The following is a 14,648-nucleotide window of genomic DNA, read 5'->3' on the forward strand; positions in this document are numbered from 1 at the left end:
AAAGATTAATAGCAGAAAGGAAAGAAAAAGGAAGACAGTGTGGGTGTGTATGTATGTGCATGCCTAGAGAAAGAGAAACAATATGAATGGCTTTTAAAATAACTTGAGTTCCAGAGGGAGTGAAAGATCGTGTCTATAGCTGGGTGAGTTTGGCCACGAAAGCCCTTTCTGGGAATAGCTCAATAATCCATTGGCATCTAGGCTTAGATTCCAGCTACAGGAATCATGAAGCTGGAAGGGACCTGCGCCTTGCAGAGTCTGGTCCGTAATGATCTGTACTTAACACTTTAGTCATTTCTGTGTGCCAGGCACTTCTCTAAGTCCTTCACACCCATTTATTTATTCAGTCCTCACAACACAGGCTTTCAATAAATGATGGATGAATGCTGAATGAAAATATAGTATCCTTTATTTTTTACAAATACCTCAGAGAAAAATAGAAAATATGTCTAGGAATATACTTACTCCACCTTGTAGAGATTAAAAACGTGAACATAAAGACTCAAAACCCTGACAATGATATGGGGAAAGCAGTGTTCATTTGGGTAAATTCTGAGTGATGCATCTTAATATGAAGTTAGTTTTAGTCACTAAGTGTGATATTTATTTTAGTTTAAGTAGTTTTATTCAAGGTAAGATGCCTAGGAAAATTGACTAGATTCCAGTGATCATCACCCCAAACCTTGTGCATTCTGTTGTAACTGTTACTTAAAGTGGTTCCAAGATTAGTTTGGGAAATTATCAGTTAAATACATTTCAGTCAATAGACAGTATTTTTTTGTTTTTAACTATTGGATTTCTCAGCAGTCCTAAGATGATGATGATATGTATCTTGGACCATGAAACTCTCTTTTACATTAAAAAAAAAAAAAAAGAGAGAGAGAGAATAAGCCTCTGTTGATAATGAAATTCCACAAAACTCATCCCTAAAACTTGGGGATCTGGTACCACAGATGCTGGGCTATATCAATAATTATATCAGTAATTCAGGACGGAAAGGAAGAAGAAGGGCAGCCACCCTTGTTTGTACTGCACTGTCACCAATTTTAGGTATTTTACCAATTTAACTTTTTTTTTTTTTTACTTATTATTACTTATTTACTTATGAGTATTTACTTATTGGTATCAGAGACTTCAAGGCATCCATACTCATTATCTTTATGTTCAAGATCGAGTTCATTTATTAGCAAGTAATTTTATAAATGCCAACCATTAGATTAATCAATGATTATCAAATTCTTATTTATATATTATAGAGACTTAAATAATGTGTAGAATTTACTTTTACAAAGCTAATTATGGTATCATCTGTTTGTCCTACATAATAAAAAAAAAACTATTATACAAATGATACCAAGGTTTTATGAAACTACTATTAGTTTTAGGTTTATGCTTATATAAAGTATTACTTCCTGTGTGCCAGGCACTTCTCTAAGTCCTTCACACCCATTTATTTATTCAGTCCTCACAAAACAGGCTTTCAATAAATGATGGATGAATGCTGAATGAAAATATAGTATCTTTTATTAATATTATAAAGTATTAAAAGTGTAAAGTAATACTTATAAAAAGTATTACTTTATACTTTAATACTAATATACTTTATGTAAGTATTACTTTATATACGCATAAACCTAAAATTAATATAATCTGATTTAAACAATATATAATAAATATAATCTGATTTAAGTCTGATTTAAGAATCTGATTTAAATATTACCCTTGTTTCTTATATATTTAGCAGTGTTTGTGGTTAAACTATGATTCAACCATTTGCCTAAGAGTAGTTTATTAAAATTGTGATTCACAGGTGGTGTTTTTTAGGACTATAGGTTGCTCGCTCCAGGAACAAAAAATTGAGCAGTAATATATTTATATAATCGAATATTAAAATAAATATTTAAGTGATAAAAATGAAAAATATAGGTGAAAAATTCCTTGGAATTGTGTTCTTAATGAATTGTTGGGAAATACATTGGTATTAAAAATACATAAAATGTGTTACTTTCTCATATAATTAACTTAATTATTGATTTTATTCAGGTAATTACTGTATATTTCTAGCTTTATAAATTTTATTTTTTGAACAGAATTTCTGTTATAAATGGTGGCTACAGTCGCAAGATAATTCACAACCTCAATTTCATCTGTAATTTCATTAAATAGCATACTGATACATAGTAATTTAAATAGGGACTGGGTCAAGCTTAGAAAAAAGTTTAGAGTAAGGGATGCTTGCTGTCACGTTGTACCTTGTATATATTTCTCAGATCTGTGTTTCCCTGATGCCCTTGGGTTTAAATGTGGGCATCTGCCCCTGTGTCTGCCTCCTGACTGTCAACCCCCTACATGGTTTGTTTGCCTCCTAGAAACTCCATTTTTCCTAGGCATGGGCTCAGGCCTCTATTCCATTAGAGTGTCATGGCAGAGTCAAATCAGTGCATTTCAGTTTCTTTCCTTATGGGAACACCTTTTATAACATCTCCCATTCCATAACTTGACTGATGTGTATTGTCAATAAAATTTAATAATAATGCCAGATGTGGTGGCTCATGCCTGTAATCCCAGCATTTTAGGAGGCCAAGGCAGGTGGATCACTTGAGGCCAGCAGTTTGAGACCAGCTTGGCCAACATGGTGAAAGCCTGTCTCTGCTTAAAAAAAAAAAAATTAGCCGGGGTCGTGGGCGCCTGTAATCCCAGCTCTTTGGGAGGCTGAGGCAGGAGAATCGCTTAAATCCGGAAGGGTGGAAGTTGCAGTGAGCTGAGATTGTGCCACCCACACCCCACCCGGGGCGAGGCGACAGAGCAAGATTCTGTCTCCAAAAAAAAAAAGAAAAAAGAAAAAATTAATAATAGTATTGTTATCCTAATTGGTGGGAAAATATTTTAAGGTTTTTTTGAACATGGCATCTATTCTTACATATCTCATATTAAAAGGCATTTAATTAATGCTAATTTATATATGCATTTAATATATCATTATTTCATGCCATTCTGCAAAGAACACAGATAGTGGGGAGAAAGGGATAAAAACAGTGTTTGCAGTGGCTCACACTTGTAATCCCAGCACTCTGAGGAGGGAGGATTACTTAAGGCCAGAAGTTTGAGACCAACCTGGGCAACAGAGAGAGACCCTTTTATTATCTACAAAAAATTTTAAAATTAGCTAGACATGGTGGCATGTGCCTGTGGTTCCAGCTACTCAGGAGGCTGAGGTGGAAGGATCACTTCAGCCCAGGAGTTTAAGGCTACAGTGAGCTATGATTGTGTCTCTACACTCTAGCCTGGGCAGTTAGGGAAGACCCTGTATTTAAAATAAAAAATAAAAAATAAAAAACTTGTATTTTCTATTGTTTGTAACACCTGTCACAGTGAATTTGGAGGTAGTAGAGATTTGGAGTTAGGAATGTCTTATTTATCTTGACACTCTCTGCCACTAGCAGAGTGTATGACATGGCAGATACTCAATAAGTATTTATTAAATATAATTGAATTTTTAAAAGCAAAAATATTTCTTTGTCTTTTTGACAGTCTTTATGGTTCTGGGCCTAACATTTCCATGTAATTCTGATATTTGTGGCTGTAAGTAGGCACAGATGAATAGATTGTGGTATCTAAAAGCTGGATGAATGTCTCTTATGTTAGGCTTGGAGCTCTTACAACTCCTAGTGCTCTCCATACGGTGAATTCTTAGTCAGGGAAGATGACCAGATGATGGATTCTGAAGAGAGTTCTGTGAGACCTGAATAAATAAAATATAAAAATTCATTAGATAGTTTTATCTTCATTTGACACATTAATTTTTTTTAAAAAATCACACTATGTTGCATGTCAACCTGAGTCATGTCTGTAAAAGATAATCAATAGAAATCAGTTTATTGTTCTCTAATTACATGTATTGATTGATGCCTTTTAACATCTCTAAGCCATAGAGTAATGTTTCCCCAGTTGCCTTCTGCAGTAAGTGACTTAATTAAATGGAAGTGTAGCTAAGACGATGAAGGGTATCTATCCTGCCTATTATTTATTTTCATATCTGATCACCATCATTTAGCTATATGTAAAATTATAGTCATTAATACATATCTGCAAACTTCTATCTTTGAATTGTTCCTGAAGAAGTCCTGCAAATATTTCACTATTCTACATTATGAATGAAACATATAAATTCTGAATTTAGAGGTATTTGCCTATCCCTTACAGATAAGTTGTTATTCTCCTAAATATTACATATTTTACAACATCTTCAATTACCAGTTTCTTTAAAAACACTGTTGGTAAGATAGGTTTGCGATTATTTCACTTCTCCAAGCTCCCTCAACAAATGAATTTTTCTCCATTTATTTGGCATCTAATTATATGCCCCTATTAAGTTTATGTTTAAATCTCCCCTTTGTATGCCTTGTATCCAATAAAGTTATTATTTCTAAACAGATTGTATGTAAATATTGTTAAATATAATTCACTTAAGGTAGAGAGGGGTGTAATCTATTCAGAGAGTAGGTCTGAATTATTAAGGGATATAAATACATTTTGCCTACTTGGAGCTCTGAAGTATCAAAATCCATTGATCATTGTCGTAAATCCAAACTGTCTCCCTTGTGAGGCTTACTCTAAACTATGCAGTAACATTTTGGAGGGGGAGGGAATGAGCCTCAGAAGGTGGACAGGAATACTACTAAGGTTAACGTTTATTTAAGTTTTAACAATTAGTCCTTATATTTATAACTATTTGCCAGCTAAATAGGATCAATATGCAGGAAAAAGGGAGTGTTATCAGTATTTCATGATGCTAGTTAACATGTATTTTGAAATGCTGTTTCATTATTAGCTCAATAGTATAATGTGTGATATTACAGATAAACATAATGTCTTTTTTTATTCAAAAGAATTGGTAATAACTGATAAGAGTCTAAGATTCTTAAGAACCTTACATCTGTTTTCTTAGATTCTCACTTGACGAGGGCATAATAAGAGAAAAGGGGCTCGGTAAATATTTGTCAAATAAGCGGTTTTTTTTTTTCTAATGCATTTTCTCTGGTATATAAGGGGTGGCAGAACACGTAAGGGATACTTAGTGAATGTGTTTATTTTAATAGAGACTATTTTTATTTAAACATGAACATGTAGAAAGTTGATATTTATGTATATGAGGATAGGTAAGTGTTGTCCATAACTTTCTCAATTCTAAGATCTTTGATGGCACTCTTTTCTCTTTCTTTGTAGAGCCTAGTACAGTTGCTTATATGGCAATATACTTCATCAATTCTAAGATGCTCTCTTTTTTAACCTTTAAACATTATTTGGGTTTAAAAGTAGCTTAAATGTGTTTTCTTGTTTAAACTGCTTTTTGCCACAAAGTTACATTTGTGATGGCTAATAAATAGTACTGTAGCCTAATTTGCTCATTGACGTGTGATTGTTTTAGCTTACTAAATTAAATACCCAAGTTTATCTTAATAACCAAACCCACCTATTTAAAACATTGAATTTAGTGTTATTTAAGGCTCGTGTGTGCTCATACACTTTAAAAATTATTATATGTGATTTTTGGTAAATAAGACAATATTTAGTAATTTGTGAATGTGGAAAATGAATACCATTTTTAGTTCAATGGTATAGAATAAAATATGATATTTTAATTTTAAAATATCTTCTTGGAGTTCTTGATTCAGATTGTAATCCTAGTTTTTCCTGCTCCTTCCATAGCTTCCTGCAGATTTCACAAAACTGCATCTTACTGACAGTCTCCACCCACAGGTGACCCACGTTTCTTCTAGCCATTCAGGATGTAGTATCACTAGTGATTCTGGGAGCAGCAGTCTTTCTGATATCTACCAGGTAAGAGGATGTTTTCCTTGTCATTTGCTTCATTTTCATTTATTCCAAGAAATTTTAAGGTTCTCAGCTGATAGAATCTATAAAATAAATATATGTGTATATTACATGTGCATGTAAGTACATAAAATATTAATGTTTATTTCGTATATGTTATTTTTAGCGTGTAGAACTGCTGTCTGATTATACTGCGTCTGCTATGACGAGTTATCAAAGTGTTCCTTTTTTTATTTGTATAAATTTGTGGGGTAAAAGTGTAATTTTGTTGCATGGATAGATTGCATAGTGGTGAAGTCAGGGCTTTCAGGTTATACATCACCCCAATAACTTAAATGGTGCCCGTTAAGTAATTTCTCATTATCCACCCCCTACTCCCATGTGCGCTGAGTCTCCACTGCTTATCATTCCACACTCTGCATCCATGTGTAAACATTATTTAGCTCCCACTTGTGACTGAAAGCGTGGTATTTGTCTGTCTGTGTCTGAATTATTTCAATCAAGATAGTGGCCTCCACTTCCATCCATATTGCTGCAAAAGACATGATTTCATTTTTTACGGCTGAATAGTATTTCATTGCGTATATGTACTGTACTTTATTCAGTCATCCATTGATGAACACTTTGGTTGATTCTATATCTTTGCTATTGTGAATAGTGCTGCAATAAACATATAGGTGCAGGTATCTTTTTGATACAATGATTTATTTTCCTTTGGGTAGATACTCAGTCATGAGATTGGTAGATTGAATCGTAGTTCTGTTTTTAGTTCTTGGAGAAATCTCCATACTGTTTTTCATCAAGAGGTTGTACTAGTTTACATTCCCACCAGCTGCATATGTGTTCTCTTATCTCCACATCCTCACCATCTGTTACTATTTTTGTCTTTTTCATGACAGCCATTCTGACTGGTGAAAGATAGTATCTCATTGTGGTTTTAATTGGCATTTCTCTGATGATTAGTGATATTAAGCATTTTTTCATATGTCTGTTGGCTATTTGTATGTTTTCTTTTGAAAATGTCTATTCATGTCCTTTCCCCACTTTTTAATGGGATTAATTTTTTTGCTGTTGTTGTTATTCAGTTGTTTGAGCTTCTGGATATGAGTCCCCAGTAGGATGCATAGTTAGCAAATATTTCTCCCATTATACCGATTACGTGTTCACTCAGTTGATTATTTCTTCTACTGTGCGGAAGGTTTTTAGTTTTATTAAGTCCCATTTGTCTGTTTTTGTTGCCTGTGCTTTTGAGGTCTTAGTCCTGAATTATTTGCCTAGACCAGTGTCCAAAAGAATTTTCCCTAGATTGTCTTCTAATATTTTTATAGCTTTGGGTCTTAAGTCTTCAATCCGTTTTGAGTCGATTTTTATTTATGCTGAAAGATAGGGGTCCAGTTTCATTATATGGCAATCCAATTTTCCCAGCACCATTTATCGAAAAGGGTGGCTTTTCCCCAGTATATGTTCTTCTTGGCTTTGTCAAAGATCGGTTGGCTGTAAATACGTGACTTTATTTCTGGGTTCTTTATTTTGTTCCATTGATCTGTGTACCTATTTTAATACCAGTATCATGCTGTTTTAGTTATTATAACCTTGTAGTATAATTTATTCTTTCTGCTCAAGATTGCTTTCACTATTCAGGCTCTTTTGTGGTTACATATGAACTTTAGGATTTTTTTTTTCTAATTCTGTGAAAAATGATGCTGGGATTTTGATAGGAATTACATTCAATCTGTATATTGCTTTAGTCAGTATGGTCATTTTAATGATATTAATTCTTTCAATCCATGAGCATGGGATGTTTTCTCATTGTTTGTGTCATCTACAATTTCTTTCATCAGTGTTTATTATAGTTTTCCTTGTAAAGCTCTTTCACCTCCTTGGTCGAATATATTCTAGGTATTTTGTTTTTTATGTAGCTATTGCAAATGAGATTGCTTTCTTGATTTTGTTCTCAGCTAGATTGTTATTGTTGTATAGAAATGCTACTGATTTGTGCATATTGATTTTGCATTCTGAAACTTCCCTGAATTCTTTTATCAAATCTAACAATTTTTTGATGGAGTCTTTAGGGGTTTCTATATATAATGAGATCATTCCATCAGTAAACAGGGATAATTTCACTTCCACTTTTCCAGTTTGGGTGCGTTTTATTTCATTCTCTTGCCTAATTGCTCTGGCTAGGACTTAGAATACTATTTTGAATAGGAGTGGGAAAGTGGGCATCCTTGTTACAGTTCTTATGGGGAATGCTTTCAACTTTTCCCTGTTCAGTAAGCTGTTGGCTGTAGGTTTCTCTTACATTACAAGTTTTTCTTATTAAAGTCCATACCGAGTGTGACAAAAGGAAGGGCCTAATAAGACTGGATCATTGAATTAGCTTCCTTGTGTTTTTAAAAAATTACCTTTAGATTTAGTATCTGCTTAAAATAAATTTTTATGATACTGAAGGATAGAAAATAAGCCAGAGCTATGGGATTCCAAAACTGTTTTTAAAATAAAATAATTCTAATTGTTAAGAAACATTTTATTAGCTTTGAATGTGCAAATTTAGGAAAAGAGACTGAAATATACACAAATATCCTTATTTGGCCTTCAAATACATTCTATTACTATTGGATTGTATATGGTTTCAAACAAAATAACATTATTCTTACTTTACAAAGAATAACTCTTGGCTTATTAGGAACTGTGGCATGAAATAACCGTAAAAATAACTTTCTTTAGAGACAATATAGTTATGAAGGATCATTGTTGTATTTAGTCAGTGCTATTTTTATTTTTTTAATTATTGAAAGTTAGTGAACAATTAAGAATACCATCAATACAAGACATATTCATTTAGGTCCTAAATTTAGTAGATCTTAAAAAATAATTTTCTTTTAAAGAGATAGTATACTAGTTATATACTTTTCTCAGTTTACCTCCTCATCACGTACACACAAACACACCATTTATTCTGAAAGTTGATTTTTCTAAACATTTATCGAAGAGTTCCCTTGTGTAAAACAATGAACAGTATACATAAAAGTTGTACTTTAGTTTATATTAATTGAAATATTATGGCAGAGCCTTCATCCTCTAAACTTTGAGATTATTATTATACATCTTGAAAATCTATAGTGAGAATACAGCTTGAGGTTACAATTATCACTGTTCTCATCAAATAAATACAAACTTGGATGAAACTCCTAAAAGGTAAATCTATTAAGATAATGAAGTAACTTGTTTGACCAGGCGCAGTGGCTCATGCCTGTAATCCCAGCATTTTGGGGGGCCAAGGCAGGCAGATCACTTGAGGCCAGGAATCTAAGACCAGCCTGGCCAACATGGTGAAACCCCATCTCTACTAAAATACAAAAATTAGCCAGGTGTAGTGGTGCATGCCTATAGTCCCAGCTACTCGGGAGACTGAGGCACGAGAATCTCTTGAGCCCCAGAAGTTGTCACAGCAGTGATCCGAGATCTCCCCACTGCACTCCAGCCTATGGGGCAGAGCAAGACTCCGTCTCAAAAAACAAAAAAGTAACTTGTTTGTATAATCGATTGAGGCATATTCTGAGAGGAATTCTAGTCATATGTGCTTTTACCTTGAATAGGCTAGATAAGTACATGAGGAAATGCAGATGGTACTTCTGCCCCTGGTTATCATCTGATTGTCTGTGAAACCAGAGTGTGGATGAGAGTTCCTAATTGCTCTAACATAGTTGGAGCTTACAGCCTGCTGTCTGGCTTTATCTTTGGGTGTAGATGAAGAAGAGGATCCCTGTGCATCATTTCAGTTGCTTAAGTGTCAAAGCTATTTGTTTCAAATTTGATGACAGGCAGATAGCCTGTAAGTATATATGCATCATAAGGAAAAATCCATAGATGTATCTAAGGATCTAGTTATTGGCTGTGCAAAACTTAACATTTAGTAGAGATTTTCAGTAGACCACTTCTATTGTCTTTGAATCAGAACTTAAAATGAGAAGTCTGACATGCACCTGGTTCAACTTCCAAATTTGCATATGAATCCTCTGCTTCTCTCCTGTGAATCAAGCATCCAGTTTATTCTTGAACAATTCCAAGGGTGAGCAACTTTCTCCCCTAGCAGCCTATTTGATCTTCATACAGTTCTGATTTCAGAGATCTCCTGTCACATTGAAGTGAGAATAAATGCTCACGAGATGCACACAGAGAGATTGAATTTAGATGCTGTACACCAGGGAGATATGGATAGAATAATGTTGCTGAGATGGTGGGAAGAGAGGAATTCATGAGTGAATTCTTAGTCATTCTTAATTACTAACCTTAAGAGAAGAAACATTCTTCTGTTTTAACAGGAACACATCCTGGGGAGTTTGGGAGTTGTGGGAGTTCCTGTCTTAGACTTCTGTTTTCTCTCGGAAGAGTTGAGTTCATTTGTTGAGAGTGAGAGGGTTGGCAGGTAGAGAGTTTTAAGGAGAGAGAAGTTTTGAAATAATAGTTGCAGAGAGTCGGAGAACAAATTGACCAGAGAAATGGAGATTCAATTGAGTTAGTGCCCTCAAATATAAAGTGATTTCCCTCTGCTCTGTTAAGTAGTTTTCTCCACAGTAAGCACAAAGAAAGCAAGGATTTGACTTCACCCAGGACTGAAGTTTGTTAAGTGAGTGTAATACAAAGACAGGTCCAGCAACAAGACAAGTGTTTTCTAACTGCAGATCATAGCTTTTGTATGCCTTCTGCCTGGAATGTTTTCTCCTAGCTTGATCCTTTTCAGCCTTTGTTTTCAAGTGTCATCTCCTCAGAGTTGTTCCTTTATAATCCTCTGTAAAGGAAGTCCTCCATTTTGATTCCTTTCCTGCCTAATCTTTTTATTTCCTTCCTAGACGCCAATTGAACCAATTATTAATTTTTATGTTGTCTCTCTGCCTAGAAGAATGACACCTTCAAGAAGGCAGGGAACTTGTCTGTCTTGTCTCTATTTTTTCCCCTAGAGCCTAGTACAGTGCCAGGAAATTTTAGGCATTCAGTAAAGATGTGTTGAATGAATGTAATTGAAATAATAGACTAGGGAATATAAGCTGGATATGAAAGGAAGTTAAGACAGGAGGTGTGAACACTAGACACAGAAGGTAGTAGAGTCTTGAGCGAAGATCCTTCTTAAGTTGAAAAAGGGTTACCTTAGAAGCAGATGGGGGCAGGTTGAAAGAATAGAAGGTTGTTGGTGATTGAAAGCTTTAATGCCTAAGTTAGTGATACGAGACAACGCCATTTCCAGCCATGATAAGGTCCTGGTTAAATGGTATGGCCATCAGGATCAGAGCGAGTGGCTTAGGCAAACCGGAAATAGTTGTACAAAATAGATAGATCAATAGAACAGAGAGTTCAAGCAAAATTGAACTCATGTAAGGATGTAATATGTAATAGAGGAAACTTCACAAATCAATAAAGAAAGTGATGGATCATTCAATAAATGGTCTTTGGGGTTGGGGAATCATTTTGTATTCTCATTTTGTATCATAATTAAAATAAATTCCTGATAAACTAAAGAGTTAGCAAACAATGTTTTAATAAAGGATCAAAACATTTTGTAATTAGAACATCAATTGATAAGAAGATTTAAAGTCAGAATATAACTGATTTACACAAATAAGAAAAATACTCAGCTCACAATGTTAAAATGTTCAAAGGACAGTAGTTGGTAACTTACAGAAAAGAAAATGCAAATGTCTACACCTTAAGTATTTGAAACATAATAGTAATTGAGCATATAAGGACTTAAATATGAAATTATTCTGCCTATCAAATTAGCACAGATTTTCTTACTTAAAATAAGCATTTATAGACATTTTTATATACTCCTTGTAGGATTGTAATTTTGGGGAAGCAACCTAACGATTTACATTAAGAGCTTTAAAAAATTGTTCTTCTCTTTTAGGCATATATATGCTTTTAATAAGCAAAACTTTTGGCAAGTGATTTTAAAGTGCTTACTGATAAAACATGCAGTATTTGATTTTTATTTTAGTTAAATTAATACTTCAGTAGAGCTTTATGGCATAAAAATTTTTTTGTGAATTTTCTTGATTTTTTAAAAAAAATGTAAAATAAATTGGTTTTAAGAACTGTGTTCACAATAGCAGAATGTATTTAGTCCCTTTTGATTTAAATAGTGGAGCTTTCAGCATTGATCTGAGAATATTGTTTTTAAAAGAATATCACTATTTAAATATTAATGGACAACAAAATCTATGTTAGTCAGTACATGTATAAGATAAATTAATTTAAGACAGGAGTTATTTGGCTAACATAACTATGTAAACCTTTCTCCTTGTTCCTGAAACAAATATATCCAGATAAGCTTTTAAATATAAAGCGTCTGTTTTAGTGTCTTTATTTAGAAAAAAAGGGTTTAAAGACGTGCGTGAGTCTTATTAGTGTTGTTATTTGGAGGAAGCTAGAAAACAATAAGTGTTATGTTTATAGGCAAATATGTATTTAAACTTTTTATCTTTTATGACTTAGCAAAGTGGAAAACATTTTATTACTGTATTATATTTCAACTTTTTTTTTATAAGACTATTGAGAATGTTGAGCGAAGTGCAGAGTACTTAGTATTTCTTGGTTGGTCACACCTGATTTTGAGTCCTAGCACAGTTACTGTGTTTTGTTTTGCTTACATTGAACAACTTATTTAATGTCCTTGACATTTTCTCCTCTGTAAAATAGGGTTAGTAATACTAACTTGCTGAATTGATATGAAGATTATTATGTTTTAAAACATCAACTTTAGTGCTAGACACATATGATAGTCATTCAATATAGAATCACTATTTTTATAATTGGTGTATGAACCAGTTGACCAGAATGTATTTGTGCAGTTAGTCTAAGATACTATTTTACAAATATATAAGGAGAGTGTGGTGTTTAACAGAATTTTGTGGGGTTTTTTGGTCAAATTCCACAAACATAAATTGCGTGCAGCGTTCATTGCTGGTATGGGGAGAGGTAGAAGGTGTACAGGTTCTAAGATGAAGAATGTATCCCCTTGAGGAAGGGACTTTTGATCTAGCTTGAGACTGGCTTGCTTTCTCCCTTATTTGATCCAAAAGCAGTCCTATGAATAGTAAGAAGTTGTATCTACAGTTTACATCGATGATGAGATGGGCTTGTGGAGGTTAAGTGACTTTGCTAAAATCACATCATGAATAGTAGAGGTGAGATTTGGAGCCACAAAACTGAGTTTGTTCACACAGTAAATACTATATTCTAGGTACTCTTCTTAAGTTTAGTACTCCTCCTGGAGACCAGTTTGTGTTCCTTAAACTTTTAACTCCACTTAATCTATAAACATCTTGTCCACAAGGCAGTGGTATTATGAAATTAGTAGGTCCCTGAAAAGTTGTTTATCACGTTCTTTTAAAGAATATGATTTAGAGAATCTGTAGTATTTTAAGGTAAAATGGTTATTTATTCTAAATAATAATCTCTAAATTTTTGGTTTAGTAAATGTTATTTTATGAATAGTTGGTTTCTTAAAGCATGGAATGCACATAGAGATAGCAAGCAACTGTGATCTTTTAAATAAAGTGGAAGGTTCAGTTTGGGAGAGATAAATCCAGTTGACAGTTGAAAGTCTTTATGTTCTGCTTAAGACTTAAATGTAAATAATTTAAACGATAATTATTTCTTTGGGATGGTATAAAATATATTCCATCTTTTCACATACATTAGATGTTTTAAAATTAAAGAAAAACCGTTAGTTATATAAATTATTGAAAATATTTTTAAAATTTCTGTCTTTGGTAGTGTCCTTTCTTCACTCTATGCTAATATTAAAGAATGTTTATATAGAGAACTGATAATATTTTTGAAAATCTAAGGTGATGAGTAATAAATAGTCTTCAATGTGAAGATGAAACTGAGGTAAAAATGTGATCATAGCAAGCATTAGCAAATTGTATTTCTAGACTTCAGGGTCAGGTGCTGATAACAATGTTGACCTATTTTCTCTAACCACAACCTTGGCATACTATATCACATCAAGTTCTACTTCAGTTTCCTTCTTAAATCTAGCAATGATTCAGTTAATTTTGAGTTTAAATTATGAGATGTGTTTCTGAGTGTGTCACAGTTCTGTCTGTATGGGCTGTGGTGGCTTATTACTCTCCTACCTGCAGTATCTCTGCTTATAATGACCAGGCCATTGAACTTTCATAAACATTAGGTTTTCTATCTTCAATTATTTTCCCCTTAAGTTTCTTTTTTAAATAATATATGCATTTTAGTTCAGGAAATTGTACCTAAAGAACAGAAAATGTGATAAAACTCATTGTTAACACATGCTTGTATTATTTCAAAATGTAGGATTAAATCTTATGTTCTGTGATACGAACTGGGACTTTACAAAGCTGAAACTTTGTTTATAAGAAAATAGCACAGGCTGGGCGTGGTGGCTCATGCCTGTAATCACAGCACTTTGGTAGGCTGAGGTGGGCAGATCACTTGAGGCCAGGAGTTCAAGACTGGCCAAGCCAACATGATGAAATCCCGTCTCTACTAAGAGTACAAAAATTAGCTGGTTGTGATGGTGCACACCTGTAGTCCCAGCTACTCGGGAGGCTGAGGCATGAGAATCGCATGAACCTGGGAGGCAGAGGTTGCAGTGAGCTGAGATCGTGCCATTGCACTCCAGCCTGGGCAACAGAGCAAGACTCTGTCTCAAAAAAACAAAAAGAAAGAAAGAAAAAGAAAATAGCACAATTTATTCTGTAAATATTAAATTATAGGAAAAGGATAGATCCTTATATAAGCCACATTCATATTCAGTGAATGTTAAAAAGAGA

General features: G+C 33.7%; 1 protein-coding gene across 18 annotated transcripts in view; it reads left to right on the top strand.

Annotated features, from left to right (window-relative positions):
• Window positions 1-14,648, top strand: part of RAPGEF2 (Rap guanine nucleotide exchange factor 2) — a 257,971-nt gene that overhangs the window by 196,532 nt on the left and 46,791 nt on the right. For all 18 annotated transcript variants that reach the window (XM_009448482.4, XM_054683461.2, XM_054683463.2 and 15 more), the window contains one exon: window positions 5,710-5,841. In XM_009448482.4, the coding sequence (XP_009446757.2) occupies window positions 5,710-5,841 (132 nt within the window). The remainder of the gene's footprint in view (window positions 1-5,709; window positions 5,842-14,648) is intronic.

The sequence above is a fragment of the Pan troglodytes genome, chromosome 3 (genome assembly GCF_028858775.2).
Source record: "Pan troglodytes isolate AG18354 chromosome 3, NHGRI_mPanTro3-v2.0_pri, whole genome shotgun sequence".
Taxonomy (NCBI): domain Eukaryota; kingdom Metazoa; phylum Chordata; class Mammalia; order Primates; family Hominidae; genus Pan; species Pan troglodytes.